Source organism: Pipistrellus kuhlii, unplaced genomic scaffold (assembly GCF_014108245.1).
Source record: "Pipistrellus kuhlii isolate mPipKuh1 unplaced genomic scaffold, mPipKuh1.p scaffold_m20_p_41, whole genome shotgun sequence".
In the NCBI taxonomy this organism is placed as follows: Eukaryota; Metazoa; Chordata; class Mammalia; order Chiroptera; family Vespertilionidae; genus Pipistrellus; species Pipistrellus kuhlii.
The window spans coordinates 868,803-893,526 of NW_023425542.1; the positions used below are offsets into that span (position 1 = coordinate 868,803).

At 52.0% G+C, this 24,724-nt stretch overlaps 1 protein-coding gene across 5 annotated transcripts in view; it reads left to right on the top strand.

Annotated features, from left to right (window-relative positions):
• The window catches only part of RIN3 (Ras and Rab interactor 3), a 126,435-nt gene that overhangs the window by 48,396 nt on the left and 53,315 nt on the right, over positions 1-24,724 (top strand). For all 5 annotated transcript variants that reach the window (XM_045571937.1, XM_036411574.2, XM_036411571.2 and 2 more), the window contains exons 4-5: positions 17,880-17,952; positions 22,850-22,941. In XM_045571937.1, the coding sequence (XP_045427893.1) occupies positions 17,880-17,952; positions 22,850-22,941 (165 nt within the window). The remainder of the gene's footprint in view (positions 1-17,879; positions 17,953-22,849; positions 22,942-24,724) is intronic.

A 24,724-nucleotide genomic window follows, 5' to 3' on the forward strand; every position in this document is an offset into this window, starting at 1 on the left:
GCAGGAGGCAGCTGATGGATGTTTCTCTCTCATCAATGTTTCTAACTCCTAACCCTCTCTCTTACTCTCTGTAAAAAATCAATAAAATATATTATAAAAAAACACACCTACATTTCCTGCAACACCTGCTCTTGAGAACTCCTCTAAGAAGTTGATTTCTTTTCTTTTTTTTAACATTTTAATTTTTAAAAACATATTTTTTTATTTCAGAGAGAGGAAGGGAGAGGGAGAGAGAGATGGAAACATCAAAGATGAGAGAGAATTATTGATCGGCTGCCTCCTGCACACCCCCCACTGGGGATCAAGCCCAAAACCCTGGGCCTGTGCTCTGGACCAGAATCGAACCCGGGACCCTTCAGTCCACAGGCCAATGCTCTATCCCTTCAGCCAAACTAGATAGAACTAAGAATTTAATTTCTTATCGCACATCAGTTATTACCCATGGAGGTTTGGGCTAAAAACTTAACAGAGTTTGTTTCTTTCGGTTTTTTGCAACTTCCTTTTTAGCCTCATTTTAAAATTGGAGTTCACCCAGAAGAAACAATACATCATTGTGTAATTCAACTCTAAGAATTTATTATTACAAAACTTTGATAGTTTTTTGATTTTTTAATAGATTTTTGAATCATAGTGGTCCCTATAGTTTTTAGCCTTCCTTTGTTCACTTGAGCATTTTATTGTGAGCTTTTTCCGTGTTATTAAACATTTAAAGTTGTTCCAACTAATTAAATACAGGCATACCTCATTTTGTTGAGCTTCACTTTATTTGCACTTTGCAGATATTCTGTTTTTTACAAATTAAAGGTTTATGGCAACGTTGCATTGAGCACATCTGTTGGCGGCATCTTTCCACCAGGCCCAGGTGATAGTCAGCAGTTTTTATCAATGAACTATTTTTAAATTAAGGTTATGTACACTTTATAGACACAATGTGATTACACATTGAATATGCTACGGTATAATATAAACATAACTATTATATGCACTGGGAAACCAAAAGAGTTGTGGGACTTGCTTTATTACACAACATTTGCTTTACTGAGGTGTCTCCCTGTTCTCCTCGGCCAATGAGGGCTCATCCTTCATTGTCTGTTTTATGTTTTCACAACTCCGTCCCCTGGTGGCTGGAAGCTCCTGAGGGTAGTGCATGTGTCTGGTGTGTCTGATATAACATCTGAGGTCTCCAGAGCCTAGTAGGAGGACAGGGCCTGTAGCAAGTGTTTGGGAAACACCAGGCCACTGACCTGCCAGTTAATAACACCTCACACTTGAGCAGAGAGACAACCTGGTCTGGAAGGACAGAGAAAGTAGCCTACACAACCCAGTGGACCCCAGTCCAAATCTGACCCCTTTGCATTCATCAGCTGTGAGGTCTTTGGTGATGCTGCTCAATCCTCTACCTTACTAAGCCTTGGTTTTCTCAACTGTGAAATGGACTCATAATCCCGGTGGAAAGACATACAGAAGGTGCTCCTAAACCACATGTGTCAAACACAAGGCCCACGGGCCAAATCCGTCCCGCCAGGCCTTGCAATGTGGCCCGCACCACGCTGTCATCACTGCACTCCGCTGCGTTTCCATCACAATGACAGTTTATGACTGTTCAGTAAACCATTCGGCCCGCGATTTAGGCTGGATTTTAGATTTTGGCCCCTTCTCTGATTGAGTTCGACACCCCTATCCTAAACGTTAGTTGCCCCTCCCCTTCCCTGACTGCCCGCCTTCCCCCTTGGCCTGGGTCTTAGGGTTCAAAAACCTGGATTTGTATTCGGTGCTGCTGCTTAACTGAAGCAACTTGTTTGACTTCATGGCCTCACTGTCATCCACCACAAAAGGGTTAATGATGCCTCTAAGGGAACTGTTACGAGAGACTGATGAGAAAACATGAGAACATATTGAAAACCTGGCAGAAATGCAAGAGTGAGCTGAACACTGTGGCAGGCATGCATTTGTGTGTGTATATATATATATAGCTAGCAACCATGGAGTCCTGGGCTGGGATAAGACCAGATTCTACTCTTAAAAGGCTCACGTGGGTAGCTGAGTAGATTGGGGCAAGAATGGAAGCAATGAGGGAAAGTGCTTTGAGGCTGCCATGGGTCCCTGTGCGGAGGCTCAGCTGGCCCTGGGAGGATTACCCACATCCAGGACTTGTAAGTAGATATTTCTAGGGGACTCAGCTTTGGTTTGTTTGTTTTTTTCCAAAAAGAAGAAGTCAATTGTTACTTCTGAGCACCTCTGGAGGGCCTCCCAGGTTAATTTTGCTCTGGGAGTTTCCAGGCAGCTCCCCCACTTGGAAGAGTGAGCAGCTTTAGGGCCATTGTGAGCTTTGCAAAGCCAGGGGTAAGGACCATGAAATGGGTTCTAATATGGTTCCCTCGGTAGCTTGCTACATGACTTTAAGCAAGTCACTCAGTGTCTCCGGCCATCCTGACTTCACCCAGCAAGAGATGGATACAAAATGCCCTGGAAAAAGTTAAAGATAAAGAGAATCTTAAAAGCAGCAAGAGAAAAGCAGTTAGTTACCTACAAGAGAGCTCCCGTAAGACTATCAGCTAATTTCTCAACAGAAACTTTGCAGGCCAGAAGGGAGTGGCAAGAAATATTCAAAGTGATGAAAAGCAAGGGCCTATAACCAAGATTACTCTACCCAGCAAAGTTCTCATTTAGAGGCAAAAGACATATAAAGAGTCTCACAGGCAAGAAAAAGCTAAAGGAGTTCATCACCATCAGACCAGTATAACATGAAATGTTAAGGGTTTTCTTTAAGAAGAAAGAAAAAAAAAAGATTAAAAATGTGAACAATAAAATGGCAATAAATACATATCTATCAACAATTGAATCTTAAAAACACACACAAAATAAATGAACAAGCAGAACAGAAACAGACTCATAGATACAGAGAACATTTTGATGGTTGCCAGATGGGAAGGAGGTGGGGGTGGGGGTTAAAATGGTGAAGGGATTAAGAAGTACAAATTGGTGGTTATAGAACAGTCATGGGGATGCAAACAGGGGACATAGTCAATAATATCCTGAAAACTATGTCTGGTATCTGATGGGTATGAGATTTATCACTTAGTGTGTTATATAATGTCTAATCACTGGGGTGTACACCTGAAACTAATAAAAAAAAAATGCATTGAGTTGAAACCGGTTTGGCTCAGTGGATAGAGCATCGGCCTGCAGACTGAAAGGTCCTGGGTTCGAATCCAGTCAAGGGCATGTACATTGGTTGCAGGCACATCCCAGCTGGTCAATGTTTCTCTCTCATCGACGTTTCTAACTCTCTATCCCTCTCTCTTCCTCTCTGTGGAAAATCAATAAAATATATTTTAAAATAAAAAAATTAAAATTAAAATTAAAAAATGTATTGGAAGGATAAAGGCCCACACAGAGGTGCTATTCTTCATTTACTTGACCCAAGCACCTGAATTCTAAAGCCTCACCACAGCCAAGGAAAATACAGGATGCTCAGTGCCTAGGGAGCCCCCCTGGCCTCCTGGGAAGTCATGCTATTGTGCCTGTCCCATCAACTTCTCCTTTCTGCGCAGACTACTTAAAGAAGCAGTCAGAGGTGAGGCCTTCTGGAAAGTTCTGTAGAAATGGACTGGTATCTTTGCAGCTCTTTGTGTCCATCTCCCCTTATCTCTCGAGAATCAATGATTAGTCTGTGCTGCTCTTATCAGCAGCCCTGATCCTGTTACACACCTTTTGTTGTGCTTGTGGCTGTCTTGGCCTTGGTTTGCACAATGGAAACTTTTAGGGAACCTGCCGAGCAAAACTTCCCCTGCTGGGATGTTCCTTTAATGCAGTCTTTGTTGCCAGCCCAGGCTGCCCTGAGCAGCCCCCAGGGCAGCCAGTTCCCCAATAACTAGGCCTTACCCAGGCCATTCTATCCAGCCTTCCCCAGTTACTGGGGGCCCACCGTGTACCAGGCACGGGTGGGCTTCCATAGAACCCTTCCCTCTTGTCTTCATCACAGCCCTAGGGAGCAGGTGCTAGGACCCCCATTTTAACTGAAGAAATGGTGCCTAAGGAGGGAAATGGGTTGAACCGGGGCTGTTAACTCCACTGTCACCGCTGCCAGGTGCTTTTTTTGCTGATCTCATATGCCCCTTATGCACGTGGCTCTTCAAGTCTGGGGAGGTGGAGGACGCCAGAGAGGGAGGTAGAGCAGACAGTGATTGAGTACATCGAAGAACTCTAAAGTTACCCTAGAATCAGGCCTAAGCTAAGCTTAGACCCCGTGGCTTGATGTGCATTGCAAAGAACCAGAGCTGGACAGAGAGGTGGCAGACAGGGACTGGATGGCTTCAACAGGTGAGGAGGGGTCTCGAGAGTCGGTGAGGTCACCTGAGCTTCAGGTCTCTGAATGATTCTGGCTCTGTTGTTATTGTTGTTGTTGATGTCATCATCGTCGTCATTAGTATCACAGATGTCCCCTCAACCCCTCTTTTTCTCTCCCACCACACAACCCCTGCTCCATCCTGGTCTTTTCCCACTATTGTCTGTGTCCATGGGATATTCACATTTGCATATATGATCTTTGGTTAATCTCCTCCACTCCCCTCCCCACTGATCTCTATTGTTCTGTTCCATGCATCCATGCCTCATCAGTTTATTTGGTTGGTTAGCTTCCACACATAAGTGAGATCATGTGATGTTTGTCTCTCTCTAACTGGCTTACAGTATTTCGCTTAGCATAATAATCTCCAGGTCCTTCCATGCTGTTAAAAAGGATGATGGTTCTTACTCTTAAGGACCATCTCAAAGTAGACCTGTCTCTGAGCTGTGGCTTTGGTGACATACCGGAGCTGGCTTGTCCCAGCCCGTGAGAGTTCATTGTGCCCATCTCTCCCCCAGTCACATGGCAGGCGTATTTACATTATGGAAATTGGCAAATGCTGCAAATCGGAGCTTTCTCTCTGGGGAGCCTGTTGCTAAACATGTACCAGCACTCCACCACTGCTTCCTCATCTGTCAAGTGGACAGTAATGCCCACCTTATGGAACCATTGGGAGGTGATGTACGGGTAAAAATTATAATTTTTACAAGAAAAGATATATCTTTAGAAAAAGGGGGGCTGAATCTTTGCAGAAACATGAGATACATTGGGATCAGGAAGAAGTATGACGGGTGTAATGTAGGCCCCCAGAGAAATCACGGGATGACATTTGAGTCCTAGATAGAAACACTATCATGTGGCAGAGAAAGGTGGCTATACTTTCACTGACACTCTTCCCATCAGGAGCTGAAGGCTGTGGCCCCTCCCCTTGAACCTGGGTGGCCTGGGACTGCTGTGGCCAATGGAATAAGGTGAAATGGTACTAAGCCAGGTCTTTGTGCACCTTTTAGGGGAACTGGCGGCCTCTGCTTGGACTCTGGGAGGCCTGCGTTGCCATGTAAGAAGTCCAGTGATGGAGCGACCACCTGGACAGGCTCCGAAACTCTAGGGAGAGAGTCCCAGGGGGGCCTGGCTGAATCTAGTCTTTCTGCTGTCCTACCAAGGCACCAGGGGAAGGCTGCTGGGCCCTGTGGACAAGAACAGTCCTCCCCTGAATACCACCAAGTGACCTGGTCAGTGCCAGGAGGAGCAGAAGGCTCTCCCAGCGGAGCTGCACAGGAGCTTCTGAAACTCGGTGCCTGGCATTTGTGTTGGGTCATCCCGGGCTGTGGAGGCTGTCCTGTGCCCTGAGGAATGTCTCCTGGCGTCCCTGGCCTCTGCCCACTGGTAGTACCGCCCCCACCCCCGATGTGACAACCGAGACTATCTCCACACTCCCAGATGTGCCTGGGGACACATTTGCTCCTGGATGAGAGCATCTCTTAGGCCCTGCCGTCCCATGTGGCAGCCACGAGCTGCATGGGGCTGTTGAACCTGTGCGATGTGGTCAGTCTGAATGGAGATGTGCTGTCCGTGTAAAATACACACCAGATTTGAACACTTAGTGTGAAAAAAGGAGCATCCAGTGCCTCATTATGTTTAAGGTTTTTGAAGTGATAATATTTGGATAGATCGGGTTAAGTAGAATATATGATGGAGATTAATGTCACCTAACGTCTGTCTCCTGGTTCTGATGTGACTGTGAGAACACTGAACATTGCACGTGGAGCCCTCACCGCCCTGCCACTGGACAGCAGGATCTGGAGCACAGCAGCCTGTGTGCTGGGTGAGAGCGTTGCCTGGGAGACATGGCTGCCCAGCTCCGTGACTGACAGAAAGCCACTTACCCTCTCTGTGTCTCACAGCTCATCAGTGGCCGTTACTTTCTTCTGGGCCTCAGATCAAAGTTCCCAGACTCTGGGGTGGGTCAAACCCTGTAAGACCCTGACATTGAAGGTGTGATGTTTTCTGGGTTATTTGTTTTTCCTTTTCTAATATATTTTTACTGATTTCAGAGAGCAAGGGGGAGGAAGAGAGCAATAGAAACATCCAGGATAAGAGAGAATCATTGATTGGCTGCCTCCTACACGCCCCACACTAGGGACCAAGTCCGAAACCCTGGGCATATGCCCTGACAGGGAATTGAACCGTGATCTCCTGATTCCTAGGTAGATGCTCAAGCACTGAGCCATGCAGGCTTAATGGGTCCTCCCGTGGCACTCAGAGCTGTTCTCACGACCAGGAGGTGCCCCGGGCCACCTCCCTTTCCTGTTTCTGCTCCCAAGAGAGCCAAGTGCTTCTTCATGGCAGTTCGGGCACAGACACCACCCCACCCTGCATGTGAGTGGAGGGGCAGCCAGTTCCCTGTGGGTGATTCAATGCCCCCATAGGACCAGCATGCGGGTGGGGATGAATGGCAGGTCCCTGCTCGGCGTCTCCTCCTCCACCCCTTCCAGGTTCTTCTCCGCAACACCTCCCTGTCTCCTTGCGCTTTATTTAGTCTTTCCTGGCACTTGGCAATTCACACATCTGTCTAATGTCTCCCCTTCTATTTTGGCATCCGAACCTATAAATAGTTCCCAGGCAGAGTCCTGTCTGCTTGTGACAGTTTATTCTGTCCTCCTGTTCCCGGACTGCAGTCCGCTTCTCCGTGTGGCTAAATATGGAAGCGCAGTGTGAGAGAGAGGCTTTCATTACAGCTTGGACAGGGTGGTGGCAGCTGCTGCAGATGTGACCGCCAACATGGGGTCGGACACGGTGCTTGCAACAGCCCCGAGGCCGTGAGGCGTGTGGTGTGATCCAGGCAGGTCTCGGGATTGTGGGAAGAAGGAAGGCCTGGCCCCTGCTCTCTGAGAGCGTCATTTGGGCCAGTGGTGGGCCTGTGAGCACATCGGGATGGGGAGTGATGCTCTCAGGTGGGGTGAGCCCAGTGCCGGGGCCTACAAGAGGGGCTGGGAGTTCTGCCCTGCCCGGGAAGGCTTCTCCCAGGGGAGCACAGGGCCTGCCCAGTGACGGGGGAGAGGTGTGCGAAGATGGGAGGAGTCTATGTAGCCAACCAGTGAGGCCGGGACAGGGTGAGAGCAACCAGGGTGAGGCACAGGGACTCCCTCCCTTCACCCCACACCCCCTCTCCTGGTCAAAGGCTGCTCCCAGGCCATCACTGTGGGCCTAGGGCCAGTTGCTAACCCTCTCTGAGCCTCTACTTCCTTGCCTGTAAATGAGGACATGGAGTTGTTATGATGATTCGAAATATAGACACTGGTACACAGTAGACGCAATAAATGGCAGATGATGTTATGATTACTATTAATGCTGTTATTAAAAGTTGACAACAATAACCCACCACTATTCATCAGGCTCAGAGCCCATGCTGGAGAGCTGGGGGAAGGGGAATAGCAGTCGGAATCTAGATTCCAGAGAGACCAGAGTCAAACTCGGGAAAGCGCCCAGGCTCACCCTCTCTCACGGCACAATGACACCCCTCCTCTGGGCCTCAGTTTCCCCGTCGGTGCAGTGGGGGAGGCCGGACCACAGGGGTCTCTCGGGGCCCTCTGGTTCGGCTTCCAGTGGTTTCCCGTCCACTGGGAGGGACCTGCGGGTGTGGTTGGGTCTCCAGTGTGAGTAAATGTGGTGCTGAACTCGGTAAAAAGGCATGGCTGCCTTTTCCATGCTGACATTTTGTAAGATGTAATCAAGAGGCGACTGCACTTTATGCCAACCACGACCAGCAAAGATGGCCATGGCTCGTCCCCAGGGCTGCCACGGACAGCGGCACAGCCGTGCACGGCCCAGAGAGCCGGGGAGGTGAGCTGAGTGGGGGTGACACCCAGCTGGGGTGGCACTTGTCAGGTTGTGCATTTTTGTGCCGGGCAGCCGTTCCCTGGACCACGAGACACTTCTCTGCTCCTGGACCAAACCTGCAACAGGGCTCCCTGCTTAGCCCCTGACCGTGGCGGCCAGGGCCTCCCCTGTTCCCTTCCCGCCTGCACAGGAGGGCCTGCAGCTGGGCCTGCACAGGGGCCTGTGGTGGGTGGAGGAGACGGGCAGGGGGGCGACACTTCAGGGCTGGAAGGGGTGTGGGCCTTTACAGAAATAGGCTCGAGCAGGCTGGTAAGCACAGTGAGGAGCTCCAGGGCCAGCCCGTGAGGCAGAGGCCAAGGTGCCCGCCTGGCCTGTCAGTCAGTGACAGCCCAGGGGAGAGAGGGGGAGCTGATTCCAGCACATTTTCAAATCTACCTTCTCTCCCCGCTGCTCCCTGAACCCTAACTTGCCCCCTGCCCTTTACTCCCCGCCTGCCACCCCAGTCCTTCCAGACCTCCGTTGTCTTCTCACTCAGAGCCTCTGCAGGAGGGCGGGGGGGGGTGTCCGGAGGGCCTCGGCTCAGAGTCCAGGTCTTTGATCGCAGGGAGTGTGATGGGCGGAGCCGGCAGCTGGCCTGGTCAGTCCCGGCCAGGCTTGGGCTTGGCCCGGAGCAGGAACACGTCCGTGCGCCCGTCCCTGTGTGGTTGGGCAGCACGTCTGCCCAGAGGACACAGGAGGCCTGCTGCCCGCGTGGGGTCAGTGCGTTTCTCGCTTCTCCTGGCACCGTGGGAACCGGGGATGGCTGAAGAAACCCGAGAGTAGCAGCACCTCCTCTGGGCAGGAGGGTGCGTGCTCCCGCCCTATGGGTGGCGCGGTGGCTGCAGCAGCATCGCCCAGCAGGTGAGAGCCAGGGATGGGGTGCAGGGGAGGCTGGAACCACGGGGTCCTGGGCTTCGGAGAGACTGCTGGTGTCCTCACTTTTCCTCGGGAAACAGTGGGAGTAGTTTTCACCTGTTACAGAAAGTGGGGCCTTCGGAGGTAACAGACAGTCTTTTTGCATCCCAGCCACAGACTGTCCAGGTGTAGTTCCCATGGCAACTGTGGTGTTGCCGGGCAGCAGTGGATCCTGCGGAGAAAAAGGCCACTGTGACCTTCCAAGCGGGTCTGGCCCTGCTTGTCTCCTGTCTGCAGGGGCCCCTCCCTCCCGCGCCCAGCGGGGCACCACGCCCTGACCTCTTGTCTGCACTCCTGGCATCTCCGGGCAGGGACCCAGCCTGGGCAGCCAGTGCCCCTTGTACAAAGGCGGATCGGAATCCAGTAGGCTCAGGCTTCCCACCCATCCTGGGTGCCAGGTTTCAGGGAGGTGCGCTTGGCAATGTCCCATGAGGCTTTGGCTCAGGGCCACTTCCGGGGCCCCCAAGTCCCCGCCCCACCCCCCGCCAGCCAGGTGGAGAGCCCTCTGACTGCCCACATGTGGTCCTTCCTGGGACCCTCTGGAGACACTTTCCTCCTGGGGCAATTCTCACCTGCCCAATGCTCAGCCCGTAAAGGGGCACGTTGGGACCTTTTTACATGCCAGGTTTCCTCTTAGATGAAATCAATTCCTGCCTCTCCCGCCCCAACCATGCAAATTTTCCATTATGAAAAGAGTGTGAGCAGGCCCAGCCGAGGTGGCTCAGTGGTTGAGCATTGACCTATGAGGTCACGGTTCGATTCACGGTCAGGGCACATACCCAGGTTGCAGCCTCGATCCCTAGTAGGGGGCGTGATGGAGGCAACCAGTCATTGATTCTCTCTCATCATTGTATCTCTCTCTCTCTCTCTCTCTCTCTCTCTCTCTCTCTTCCTTCCTCTCTGAAAGCAATGAAAATATATTTTTTTAAAAGCGAGTGGGCCAGCTGTTTGAATCTCTGGCCCTCAGGAGGGAGTTCAGCTAGTCCTGTGCTCATGCTGTTGGCGAGTTCCCTGTCACCCTTCAAACTGCACGGCTTCCTCTCACTTTCTATGTCCCTTTCCCCTTTCTTCCTACAGACCATGAACATGGTCCATATTTGTCAGTGATGATAATACAATGAAAACGTTTTAGCTGAGGAGTAACTCTGACCCAGCCGTCCCTAGGGGGCTCAGAACTGGGAATGTGTGAACCACTGCCGTGTTTGATCTCTGGGGTGACAAGGCCATCTGCTAACAGGAACGACGGGGCTCACGTTTCTCAGTCCGAGTTCCCGTGGCCATCTTAGTGACCCCTGGCAAGGTGTGGCCTCATTCCACGTTTCTGTGTATGGATCTGTTCCTCCGAGAAGCCGAGGGTCAGGCTCAGGGGGACGAACATCCATCCTTCATTTCCTCGAAGACGTGCCTGGCCCATTCTCTGCTCAGCGTGAACGTGGTGTGAAAGGGTTTCCGTTTGTCAGACTCACTCACCTCAGTCCCTGGGAGCTCGTGGTCATGAAAACCAGGCTTGTCTCAAGTTTACCTTTGCACCGTCCGTGAGGAAAGTGTCTGGAAAGGGAATTAGCAGTGTCGAGATTGCAGAGGGACTTTGGCCTAGATTATGGTAATAGCTGGTTAAAGGCTCGTTAAGCAGTAATTATAACCATAGACGCTGCCAACTACAAGTCAGAGTTAGCTGTTCACTATAACAGGTTGGAGATACCCCTATGGAATCAGTTATACACCACCAGTTGATGCTTACTATTTTGCAAACAAACTTGGACAGCATTCATCATTTTCCTCCTTCTTTTATTTTTTTAACCCACACCTAAGGATATGCTTTTATTGATTTGAGAGAGGGAGAAACTTCAATGTAAGAAACATCAATCAGCCCTAGCTGGTTTGGCTCAATGGCTAAAGTGTTGGCCTGTGAACTGAAGGTCCTGGGTTCAATTCCAGTCAAGGGCATGATACCTTGGTTGCAAGCTTGTGATCCCTTGCTATAGTCAGGGTGCATGCATGCAGCAGCCAATTCTTGTGTCTCTGTCACATCGATGTTTCTCCCCTTCCCTTCCACTCTCTCTAAAAATCGATAGGAAAATATCCTCAGGTGAGGATTAGAAAAAACAAAAAGAAACATTGATTGGTTGCCTCCCATATGTGCCCCAGCCAGGGTTGAACCCACAGTCTAGGTATGTGCCCTGATGGGAATCGAACCTCCAACTTTTTGGTGTATGGAATGACACTCCAACCGATCCAGCCACCTAGCCAGGGCCTTTCTTTTCTTTTTCTTTTCTTTTTTTTCATTTGCAAAAATAGATGTTTGAAAGACCTTATGAAAAGGCAAATTACAGACTGGGAGAAAATATTTGCAAATCACACAACTGACAAAGGCCTTGTATTAGAAAAAAACTCTCAAAACTCAACATAAAAGACAAGTATCCCAATTTAAAATGGGGAAAGGATCTGAATAAACTTATTTCCAAAGACTATACACAAATGGCCTGTTAACACATGCAAAGACATTCAACATCACTAATAATTAGGCAAATGCAGATCAAAACCACAGAGAGATGTCACCTCCCGCCCACTAGGAAGGCTGCACTAGAAAAGTCAAGTGTTGACAAGGATGTGGAGGAGTTAGAACCCTCATACATTGCTTGTGGAAACAAAGTGAATAGTAACTTTGAAAACCGTTTAGTAATTGGTAGTTGGGGGGGGGGGGTAGCAAATTTATTTATTTTTTATATTCTATTACATTTTACATGCATCATTATAATAGTTTCAGGTATACACCCCAGTGACCAGACATTGCATAACTTACTAAGTGATAACCCCAATAAATCCCACACCCATCCAGCACCACACCTAGTTATTAGAATAGTACTGACTATGTTCCCCATGCTGTGCTTTACACTCCATGACTATTCTGTAACAACCAATTTGTACTTCTTAATCCCATCACCTTTCTTGTATATCTCCCCAACGCCCCTCCCACCCACCAACCAACAAAAAGTTCTCTGTATCTATGAGTCTGTTTCTGTTCTGCTTGTTCTTTTTGTGTTTTAAATTCAATTGTTGATAGATATGTATTTATTGGCATTTTAGTGTTCATATTTTTATCTTCTTCTTCTTAAAGAAGACCCTTTGATTTCATGTGATACTGGATTGGTAGTGATGAACTCCTTCAGCTTCCCCCCCCCCCCCCTTTAGTCTATTTTGGACCATCATTTCTAAACGATAGCTTTGCAGGATAGGGTAATATGTCCACATAAAAAACTTACATACAGATTTCATCCACTTTTTTAACACTACTGCCTTGTAGTGGTCAAAAAGTGGATACAATGTATGCTAGGTTACATGCTTTCCATTAATTTGCCTCAACAACAACAACCTATGATGAAAATACTATTGTCACCATTTAAAGATGAGAAAATCGAAGCACAAAAAGATCAATAAAATGACTAAGCCGAGGGCACGCACACACATTGGGATGGTGAAAATGTTCTGCAATTGATTGTGGTGATGGTTGCACAACTCTGTGAATATGGTAAGACCATTGATTGTGCACTTTAAATTGGTGAATTGTATGGTACGTGAACATCTTAATGAAGTGATTTTAAAAAACATCAATGCTAAAAAAAAAAATACCCAATTAGAAAATTGGCAAAGGATAATAGAGACATTTCACCAAAGAGGATAGATATTCAGATAACAAATAAACACATGAAAAGATGGTCAACATCTTTCCAAAATCTAAATTAGAGAAATGCAAATCAAAACCATCTTGAGATGTCACTCTACACCTCCTGGAATGGCTACAATAAGGAACAGCGACAACAAATTGGCAGGCCCGGGGAGACACTGGACCCTGCCTGCATTGCTGGCCACTCAGGAAAGCAGTCTGGCAGTTCCTTTGATGGACATACCGTATGACCCAGCAATAGCACTCCTGGGCATAGATCCCAGAGAAAGGAAAGTATATTTTCTTTTTTCATATATATTTTTTTTATTATTGACAGTATCACAGCTGTCGCCCAGAAGGCATATTTTCATGCAGAAACTTGTACACAAGTGTCCACAGTGGCTTTGTGCATAATAACTCAAAACTGGAGACTCCCCCGATGTCCTTCAGCGGTGACTAGTCAAACAAAGAATGCTCCATCCAAACCATGGATGCTGGCTTAGCACTAAAGAGGAACGGGCGATTGGCTCGGCCAGCGGCCTGGATGACCCTCGAGGAAATCATGCTGAGTGAAGCAAGCCAGTGTCAAGGCTGGATACTGTGTGACTCCACTTATAAGACATTCGTGAAGTAACGTCACCCAAGAGATGGAGAACAGATTGGTGGCTGCCAGGGGTCAGGGGTGAGCGGAAGAGTGGCTGTCACTCTAAGGGGGGAGCACAGGGAGCCCTGCAGGGATGGTGCAGTGACATATCTTGATTGTGGTGGTGATTACATACAGCTACACACGGGATACAATTCATAGCATGGTACAAACACGCACACGCACGCACACACACACGCACCCATGTAAAATTAGGTGAAGGGTGCCCAGGCCATTCCTGTGCATCTCTGGAACTTCTTATGACTCTTCTAAGTATTTTCAAATTAAACGCTTTGTAAATAAATCACTAAATAAGGAGAGCCGGCAACATGCTAAGCACCATGCCTGGGTCTGGGTAACCATGAAGAACAGAAAATACACACACAGCCCCTCTCCTTGGCAGTTCATTTGGATGATTGAGTGATTAAGTGGCTTTTTTTTTTTTTAAAGATCTACTAGCTTTTTATTCTTTGTGGATATCTCTTTTTTTAAAAAATACATCAGCCGAAACCGGTTTGGCTCAGTGGATAGAGCGTCGGCCTGCAGACTGGAAGGTCCCGGGTTCGATTCCGATCAAGGGGCATGTACCTTAGTTGCAGGCACATCCCCAGTAGGGGCTGTGCAGGAGGCAACTGATCGATGATTCTCTCTCATCGATGTTTCTAACTCTCTATCCCTCTCTCTTCCTCTCTGTGAAAAATCAATAAAATATATTTTAAAAATTAAAATTAAATTAAATTAAAATATTAAAAATATATCTTTATTGATTTCTGAGAGAAAGGGAGAGGTAGAGAGAGATAGAAAACATCATTGATGAGAGAGAATCATCTATGGGCTGTCTTCTGCACGCTCCCCACCCCCACCGGGGACCCAGCCCATAATCCAGGCATGTGCCCTGACCAGGAGTTGAACCATGTCCTCCTGGTTCGTAGGTCAACACTCAGCCACCGAGCCACGCCAGTCAGGCTGTGGATATCTCATCCTGACGTTGGGGCTGTGAATGCTGGGAGCCATTCCGGCGTGTGTGGCCTGGCATCTGGACCTTGTCCCCACTCAGTCATGGGTGAAAGGTTTCCTTTTCTCTGAGTGGAGGCAGAGTTCTGTTGTTGTCACCTGTGGTCACCTTGGGACATGCCGGATGCTGCTGGCTGGTGCCCATTCTCTCTCCTCCCCCTTTGAAAGAGAAATGGTTAGAGAGGGTCTGGGTGTTCCCACCAGGGTTTCTGCCGAGGGACCCTGGAGACGGCACTCAGTGGAGGGGCTGCTGCCCGAGCTTTTCACAGGTCACTGCTGGCTCTGGCATCTTTACTGGGAGGAGCCGCTGGCCGGGTCCCAGCGTGAGCTGCTGCCAAGGGCAGGGTGGGCACTGGACGCTCCCAAGGCTCTTTAGAAGCTGGCTTGGGGGCGGGGTGTGGGTTAAGGGGTGACCTGGTGGGTGGATGGTGGCCTATTGGCTGTGCCCTGCAGGGCTGTGTGCGGTTCTATGGGGACAGGAGCTAGAGGACACCGGAAGCCAGTCAGCTTCAGAGACACGTTTACAGAGAACGGTAGAAAATTAGAGAAACATGTAGAGAAGCTTGACAGTTTCTCTGCTTACAGAACTCATAGATGCTCGTTATAAAAATCCCAGAAAACCTTAATACAGGCAGTGAAATTGTCCTCTCGGCAAGCATTTTTTCTCTGTTTAATAATGGCTTTATTGAGACATATTCCTGTCTTGTATCCTGTACCTTCAGTTTACCCATTTCAAGTGGCTCTGCTGGATGCTGAGGGAGGCCCTCCTCGGGGGAGGGGTGGGGGGGTGGGGGCAGACGTGGACAGCTGGCTGGGTGGGGGCAGAAGAGGTCACAAGGAACAAACAAGAGCCTTGACTCTGGCTTGTGATTGTAAAACGCGACCGTTTTAACGGTAGGAAGGCAACTGGTGCTATGGCTAGAACTGAGCTCTGTCCTCCTGACAAAAGTGAGTGAGCCTGGCCCCCTGCCCTGGAGGACCCGACCAGCCATCGGTAAATGACATCGAAAGAAGTACAGCTTTGAGTCAAGTGCCAGCAGGCCCAGCGGGAGTGCCTGCTTCATCTCAAAGGCTCCGTCTGTGTCAGCCGAGGTCAGACCAGGTCTCCACAGCGAAGGAGAGCTGCTCACGGTTGAGCACATCCCATGTAGGAGGAGGGCTTTCTTTCTTTTCTTTTCTTTCTTTTTTTTTTTTTAAATATATGTTATTGATTTTTTACAGAGAGGAAGGGAGAGAGATAGAGAGCTAGAAACGTTGATGAGAGAGAAACATCGACCAGCTGCCTATTGCACACCCCCTATCGGGGATGTGCCCGCAACCAATGTACATGCCCCTGACCGGAATCGAACCTGGGACCTTTCAGTCCTCAGACCGACGCTCTACCGCTGAGCCAAACGAGTTTCTGCAGGAAGCGGGCTTTGTGCGTACATCACCACCACCCCGGAGGGGCTCCTGTTTCCTGGTCTCCTTTTGCAGGTGGAATGGTCTCTAGCTCTTAGGGCTGCAGGTCTTTGGGACCCGGGCTCCCTTGGCCTGTGCCGAGGAGAGTAGGCGATGTACCAAATACCAGCACCAGGTGGCGCTGTGGGCCGCCCCACCGCTAGTACTTCATGGAGCAGGCTCCATGGAGTGCTCCTCAGACTGTAGGCACCTTCAGAGAACCTCCCGCGCTATCACCTGCTGAATGTTTTTCTCTAAACTCCCCTTAAACTTCTCATATCTGTCCTGATGGGAAATCAGGACCTCTTTGCCATAAATAGATGATAACATGTTTTTTAAAAAACATGTTTACTGCTTAGAACATGGAAAGAAGGCAAATGTAAAAGAAAAGCTATTAAAACTGTTGATCCACGTGTCACCTATAACCACCACGCAGACCACCAGTGCAAGGCGTGCTGTCCTAGGCTATGGAAACGGGCCGGCCGGCCGGTGTCACCTGGTTGGGGGGGTGGGGGTGCTCTGGTCAGAACTGGTGGAAGAACTGCAGTGCTAGGAGGGGAAGAGCCCAGGGTCAGAGCCCGGCCTGGGACCAGGACCTGCCTTCCCTCCATCACACAGCTGCTAGAAAGCCCTCAAGAAACTGGAACTGAGGGGTGATGCACACACGTCTCTCGGCCCTTCTGATGCCCAAGAAAGTGCAGTGGGGGGTCCCCAGCACGGGGAGCCCCTCTGATGGGCAAATGAGTCCTGAGTGAGAGTCAGGGGTCTTGGGTGAGGAGGGCGCCAGGAGCCCTGGAGAGCAGCTCACTCAGCGTCCCCGGGCCCTTGCCCGCGGCCAAACCAGGGTGTGGCGCTGTGCCACATCCTCTGGTCACTGCACCCCCAGCTCCGGGCACTGGTGCCACATCCTGGCACCCCGTCTCTCCAAGGAAACCTCCCCCCCGCACCCCGGGGTGGGAGCTTGGGCAAATGCCTTGGTCCCTTTCCCTGTCAGAGCTGGGAAACATCAGGGTCAGCCTCGCCCTGGGGTTGCCATGCAGGCGAGGCAAGTGAGGTCCGGCCAGGTCCTCTTGGGTGGAGGGCTGGGGGCCCCAGGTCAGCGCCCCGGACCGATGGTCCTCCCCGCGGCCAACACAGAACCGGACGGCCTTCTCCCGCCGTCCCCGCAGCCCTCAGAATTGCCACGTGGAGATGACCCTGATCAGTTAAACCGGTGGTCGGCAAACTCGTTAGTCAGCAGAGCCAAATATCAACAGGACAAAACGTTGACCTTTCTTTTGGGAGCCAAATTTTTTCAACTTGAACTTCTTCTCACGCCACTTCTTCAAAATAGACTTGCCCAGGCCGTGGTGTTTTGTGGAAGAGCCACACTCCAGGGGCCAAAGAGCCGCATGTGGCTCGAGAGCCACAGTTTGCCGACCGTGGACTTAAACGTTTCACTCTGCTTTTATTCTGGAGGCTTGTGTGTTTTTGTGCCCAAAATGATGTGTGTTCGTTCAGATAGTCACCACCCAAACCTCAGTGGATTAACCCGACCGAACAGTGATTCTCAGCCGGCGCTGCCAGAATGTTTAAACCATGCGACACCTGACTGTGTAGTCAGGGGCACCGACTCCTTTCCCCCCTAGACTGACAAATCAAAAAAATGACAGCAGCCAATACAGCAATAGCCGTCTGGTGTGAAGGAACCCATCGCAAACCTTTTGTTTTTCGGATAGGCCAAAAACAGACACTTCCGGTGTGCTGCAGAATTTTTGTAATTAGCCTCCGTGCTGGGAGATGAGAAAGGCTGGACATCGCTGCTGTAGAAGTTTGTTTCTCACCCCCTGTGGTCCCCAGGGCAGCTGATGGACACGTGGCCACCGCAGGCCAGGCCTTCCAATAATGAACTCCAAAGACACCGCCCCACCCTCAGGGACTCTCCCTCCCTCCCTCTGATGGGGACACTCATCCGAGCCTCTGTGCTCTCTCCTCAGTATTGTACCTGGAAGGCTCGGTTCTTGTGTTTGAGGACATCTTCAGACTGATCGCGTTCTACTGTGTCAGTAGGTGAGTACGCCTGGCCCCACAGGAGGGCGTCCTGGGGCGACAGATGACCACGCCAAGGTGGGTGGGGGGCGGGAAGTCCCAGAGAAGCCCCCAGAGGGAAGGGGGCGGCCCCCAGGATGCAGAGGAGGGGGGCAGTCCCTGGCTACGCCCTGGGAGCCCTGGAGGGTGGTGCTTTCTGAGATCTGCCAGTAAGGACCCCTCCTCACCACCACCTGCTCCCCGCCTCACTGCCTATGACCTTAGCATCCGGGGCAGCCTGGGGTTCTGTGGGGACCTGGTGCACCCGTGAGGGTTAGAAGAAGAGCTTCCTGTAGGGGCCGCAGGAAGGGCTGGTGCCCTCCGTGGGAGGGAGCTTGTGATTGTTGAGCAGCTGCTGGGTGGAGCGGGTGTCTGGTAACCGCCCTCAGAGCTGCTCTATTTATTCAGAACTGGTGGCAGGTCAACAAGGATTTAAAAATACTAGTTGGTGTCAGAAGCCGCTGGCTTACGCTCCCGTGTCTTGACTAAAACTGGCTGGAGGCCAGATAGGAGTCTCGGGGTCCGGGGCTCCAGGCCCACTTCTCCCTCCTTCAAAGACACCGCTCTCGCTGGTGAAAACCGCACTAAGCTAGAACACCACCTCCACCTGCCACCTGCCAGGACGCCCCGGGCCCCGATGGGCAGAAAAGCTGGTGCTGGTGAGAACAGGTGCAAAGAGCTGCTGCCCGCTGAGCTCTTCCCTGGTGCCCAGCGCTGAGCTCTGACAACCATTTTACCCTTCTCAGTCTCGCCAACAATTACACGAGGCTAGTGCTCTTGTAGTTCCCGTTTTATACACGAGGAAACTAAGACTGAGGGAAGTCACTTGCTCAAGGTCACACAGCTGGTAAATGGCAGAGGGGAGATTCAAGGTGGATAAAGCGCCCTGGTTGGGGGTTCAGTGGTTAGAGCATGGGTCCACGCACCGATTCCCAGTCAAGGGCACGTACCTGGGTTGCAAGTTTGATTCCCAGCCCCCCAGTTGGGCATGTGTGAGAGGCAGTCAATACATTTCTCTTTCATATCAATGTTTCTCTTTCTCTCTTTCATATCAATGTTTCTCTCTCTCTCTCTCTCTCTCTCTCCAATTTTGCTACTGTTATGAATCATAATGTAAATATCTGTGTTTTCTGACGGCCTTAGGCGACTCTGCTAGCGGTTCTATTTTTCATAACAGTAGCAAAATTACAGTTATGAAGTAGCAACGAAGATAATTTTATGGTTGGGGGTCACCACCACGTGAGGAGCGGTATGAAAGGGTCGGCATTAGAAAGGCTGAGAACCTCTGCCCGAGGGAGGGGGTGGGAGCAGGGGCTGCGGGGGAGATGCTGGGGCTCCTGTCCTGAGCAGCCGGAGGGGGAACACACTTGACCGTGTCTGAAGCAGTCACCACGTGGTAGGTCTCGGCTGAGCCCTTAGCAAGCATGTCAAACGCGCTGCCGGTGGGACATCGGGACATGCACCACAAGTGCGACATCCTTGCTCCAGGGCCCGGGAGGTCTGGTCCTCTACCCGCCCGGCCAGGGCCAGGTGTCTGCAGCTGCGTGAAGAGGGTGCAGCGAAGAGAAATGAGGAAGGAAGGGAGGAGCCCCTGGGCCTGCCCTCTGGAGGAGGTGTCCAGATGCCAGGGGCTGTGACTAAGCTGCCATCTTCCTGCCAGCTGGAGGAGGGGGCCAGCGGGCCCCTCTGCCTTTGAGGAAAGAGCTGTGATCACTGCCTGGAGCTGGGCCTTGCCCCCTCAGCCAGGAGCCGCCTGGTGAGCGGGGCGAGGCCCTGAGCGGTGCCCGTGGCCTGCGCTTCCCGGAGGAGGAGGGAACACAACCCACAGCCACTGCCTCTAGGTCCAGCCGGAGCTCGGCGGCCCCTACACCCCAGCTCCTTGGCTTCACAAAACGACCCCATTAGCAGGCATCATGCCCCCACCGTTACTGGGGAAATGGAAAGGACACCCCGCAGGGAACGCAGCTAGGGTTTGAGCTGGGCCCGCAGATGCTAAAAGTTCAGCTGGCTTTTTTCTGTCTTTCTCTCTCTCTCTCCTCTCTCTCAAAAAAAAAAAAAAGGCACCAAAGTGAACTCATGCTCTTCCCTCTATAGTTAGTGGTCGCCTTTCCAAACCACACGTCACCGGGATGTGTGAGGAGGTGGGTCTCAGGCCCGTGGGCATCAGAGGGGTTCAGAAGTTGTTCTCCCAGGCCGGGCCTGACATCTTAGAAGTGCTCCCCAGGTCACCCCCAAATGTTCCAGGACCTCGGGAGGTGCCCAGCCCCTCAGGGGTGTGGGGGAGAAACCAGCCTGTGCCAAGGAGTTAGTGCAACAATAGATGTGGTGTGTGGGGCTTTTTCATCTGGGACCAAAGCCGGGGGTGGGGGCGGGGGGGCAGAACAGAAAGACGTGGTTCCCATTTTATACATGAGAAAACTAAGACTGAGGGAAGTCACTTGCTCAAGGTCACACCGCTGTCACATCTCTATCAGGTCCCTGGCACGGCTCGCCTCGGGGCTTCCTGATGGTGGGGTGGCTTTCATTGTTCAGGATGAGCCCCCCTCTGCTGAGCTTATCTGAGGTGACACAGGTGGGGGCCCTAGCTAGTCTTTCAGCCCCACCCCCCACCTCCCAGACGGACGCGCAGGTGCAGGGATGGCATTGGGTCTGGGGAGGTGTGGACGTTCCCTGCCCCTGCCCCACCCCTTGGCGGTGCATCTCTTCCGTGGGGCTCTTGCTTTATAATAAACCAGTAGACATAGAAGTAAAGTGTTTCCCTGAGTTCTGAGAGCCATCCCGGCAAATTGTCGAGCCTGAGGACGGGGTCTTGGGAGTCCCTGGTTTCTAGCCGGTCAGAAGTCCAGGTAGCCTGGGATTCGCAGAGGGCACCCTAACGGGGTCTGCACTAATTCCAGGCAGATGGTGTCAGACTGCATTACCTTGGGGGACACCTCCCTCCCCCCCACCCCACCAGCCGGTGTCAGTGGATTGGTTGGTGATGTCAGAAGATACCCAGAGGGGTCGTCAAATCAATTGAGTAGATCATGACTGGCTCTTTTAAAAATATATATGTTTTTATTGATGAGAGAGAGAGAGAGAGAGAGAGAGAGAGAGAGAGAGAGAACATCGATGTGAGAAACATTGATCGTACACCTCCCACATGCCCCCTACTGGAGATCAAGCCCCCAATCTGGGCATGTGTCCTGACCTGCAAAGCTCAATCAATTGAGCCACATCGGCCAGGGCACAACTGGCTCTTTTTTAATGAAAAATTAAACTAGACTAGAAAAGACCAGCATGTATGTGTCTCATGTGGCTGGACTGTCTCATGCTACACCTATTTTAGGGGTGTGTGTGTGTGTGTGTGTGTGTACGCACTGCACCATGATGCCAGATGTGTTTCTTGCTGACAGTCATAATCCAACAAGTTTGAAAAGCATCAGCTAGAACAGCAGCCTCCAGGGAGGAGTGTTGGGGTCCTAGGAGGTGCAAGCTGACCCCCAGAGTGTGTGTAGGTGGTGGGGGAAGGTTAGGACACTTGTTCTAAAAATCTCACTTTGTCATTTTCTCTTCATGAAAGCTTTTCAGCGGTCTTAGTAGTTAATGAGGAAGTTTGGACATACATACGTGTCTGGAGAGCTACTTAATTTTTGTTTTTATTGATCGCCCTTGCTTTGGGGGACATGATTCCCACCCAAGGCGGTGTCCATCAGGATCCCCTCGAGAGCTGTTCAAAATGTGCTTCCTGGCCCACCCCCAGACCTGGCCCTGGGCACCCCCGGCGTGGATCTGGAATATGCATTTTTAGTAGCTGCCCTAGGGGTTCAATGCCAAATCAGTGATTTAACACAAAGGTACTAATGCCTACCCATAGGATTGGAATTGGGGTTTGGGGAGAAGGTGGATAGAGCTGGAAAGGAGGGAGGGGGAGTTCAGGGTCAGACTGTGATGGGCCTGGGATGCCAGGCTGAGATGTAGAATTGGGACCATCATCCTGGGGCTCCTCCCCTTCCCGGCCCCTTGAAACAGCCCCGGGCTAGAACTCAGGAAGCCCAAGGCTTAGCACACTCTGCCTTCAACCTGTTGTACGGCCCGGACATATTCCTTTTCCTCTCTGGGCCTCAGTTTCCCTGTCTGCACAGTAAAGGGAAGAGTGTCTGAGTCCCTGCCAGGAGGTCTCTGGGGAGACCCCTGAGTACTTCCCCATTCAACCAAAGGCAGCAGATTGAGCTGTCTGACTATGCGCTGTCAGGGATGTCTGACTGCGCTCACTGGGGAAGCCTGACTGTGTGCTCACTGGGGATGTCTGACTGTGCGCTCACTGGAGAAGCCTCACTGTGTGCTCACTGGGGATGTCTGACTGTGTGCTCGCTCACTGGAGAAGCCTCACTGTGTGCTCACTGGGGATGTCTGACTGTGTGCTCACAGAAGAAGCCTCACTGTGTGCTCACTGGGGATGTCTAACTGTGTGCTCGCTCACTGGAGAAGCCTCACTGTGTGCTCACTGGGGATGTCTGACTGTGTGCTCGCTCACTGCCCATCTCAGTGTGGAGCAGAAAGGGGCAGGTCACTGGCTTGACCCAGAGCAGAGGCCTCCCTGGAAGCTCCCTGGCTCCCAGGCAGGAAAAGTGGGGAAGCTGGGCCCCCTCCCCACTCCCGTGGGGTCTCCCCCTTCTCAGGCCCATCGTGCTGGCCCGGGGCCTGGACCTGCCTGGATGCTCTGTCAGCCTCGGGCTGTGCCCTCCGCCCCAGGGAAGTTTCCCGTCTGCTTGGAGGCCCAGCAGCCAGCAAGGTTGCTGGGGTTTCTCCTTTATGGGCTCTGGGTGTGGGGCTGAGGGGTGGGAATGGACACACAGGTCCCTCTCAAACATGACCTTGACCCTTCTTGTTTCCACAGAGATTTACTGCCCTTCACACTGAGGCTGCCACCGGCCATCCTTGAGGCCAGCAGCTTCACAGACCTCAAGACCATCGCCAACCTGGGCCTGGGTAAGTCCTCCCCGAGGGCCGGGGAGGTGGCGGGGCTCGATGAGACGGGGCCCCAGGACTGCCCCTGCTGACCACTGTGCAGAGAAGTGACCCCGCCGCTGAGACCCAGGCGGATCCTGAGTCTCGGCTCCCACGGGACCCAGGCTGCCCGCTGCTGAGCCCAACACCAGGGAGAGCCGCCAGGCTTCACAAAGATGCCTGCTAGCGGCTCTCCAGGGCACCTGCGGGGCTGGGCTGGTCAGGGCCGCATGTGGTCAGGCGTGGCTCTGGGAGAGGCTAAACCGAATGCCAAGGTCCTTCTCAACGGTGGCCAAAGAGGGGGGACCAGCTGCCACCACAGCCCTGGTCCCAGCCCCATCCTTGTCAGAGGAAGAGCAGCACTAACAGGACCATGGACTAAAGCGTGCGCCCCCATCTGGCCTGCCCCCCCCTCCCCCAACCAACGGAGCCTGCGCCTTACCCTTCCTGCCTTTTGGGGGATGAAGACGGAGAGGGAAGAAAGGAGGAGAAAAGACAGGCGTGTTTCTGACCCTCGCCCTTCCACGTCACAGTGAGATCTCACATCCACGGGCCCTCCCCTGGGCCAGGCTTTGCTGGGCGCTCTGACGGGGCCTCGCCGTGCTGGCCCCAGCCGCCTCTGCGGGCTCGGACACCCGGGCAGAGAGATCTGGTCACATTAACGAACCAGCAGCCAATCACTAGGCCTTTACCAAGACTGAGCCACACACAGGATGGCACAGCACGCGGCTGGAGAAAGCAGGGCCAGGGGGGACAGCGATGACCGAGGGGCCAGGACTCGGTCATAGAAGAAGTTGGGGGCACACGTGGGATCAGAGCACACCAGTTCCCAGGCCAGGCTGCAGCCCACCACCCTGAGGGGCCCTTGGTCAGCCGGGCATGGGAAGCCACAAGAAGCTCAGGGTCCCGATGAGCAAGTAGAACCCGCCAAGCCGGGGGTGTCGACCTCTAACGAGTGCTGACTATGCCCTAACCTCTTGACCTGCACCGACTCCTCAGGTCTTCAAGCAGCCCTAGACAGTGGGTTCTGTTATTGGAGCCCTCACTTCCTGGCAGAGAAAACTGAGGCACAGGAGCTTGATTGGCGTGTCCAGTGTCACACGGCTGGTTCAGCTGCCACCCCGCCCCTGACTCTTTATCCGACTCTCCAGGGTCGGATTTACCCTGATCGGGAACTTCAGGGCCGGTTCTCAGCTGCTGGTGGGAAAAAACACTGATCTCACCCCCCACATAATGTTAGTTTTGGCCTCTGACCCTCCCAAAAGTTTGAATGTGTACCTGGTGACAGTTTTGAAATTCGCACAGTCCCTGAGGTCTACAGTGGCATGAATGACACTCTCCTCGCAACACCCTTAGCACTGTCTTGGGTAACCCTGTGTCCCTGTAGAGGCGGGAGATCTAGTGTGAGCTTAGAGACGTGTCGGGGGGCTGGGAGGGAATGAACACATTGGGATGAGCACCCTGACTCCCAGCCCAGCTCTCCACCGCCCCTCATGACCTTCTCGGTGTCTTCGCCACGAGCAGTCAGTGGCCAGTTTGGGGCCAGTTGGCAGGGGAGTTAGTTGGGAGGGTGACCTGTGAGAGGAGGGGTGCTTGGCTGCAGCCCTTGGCCCCAGGTGGGGTTCAGGCAGGCATCCCTGAGACATTCCTTTCTGGACGAGGCGAGCCCTTCCCTGGAGGAGAGCTTGACCGACCGCCAGTGCGATGAAGTGGGGAAGGGAGGTTGTCATCTGGGAAGCCAGTGGCGGTTCAGACCCGTCTGTCA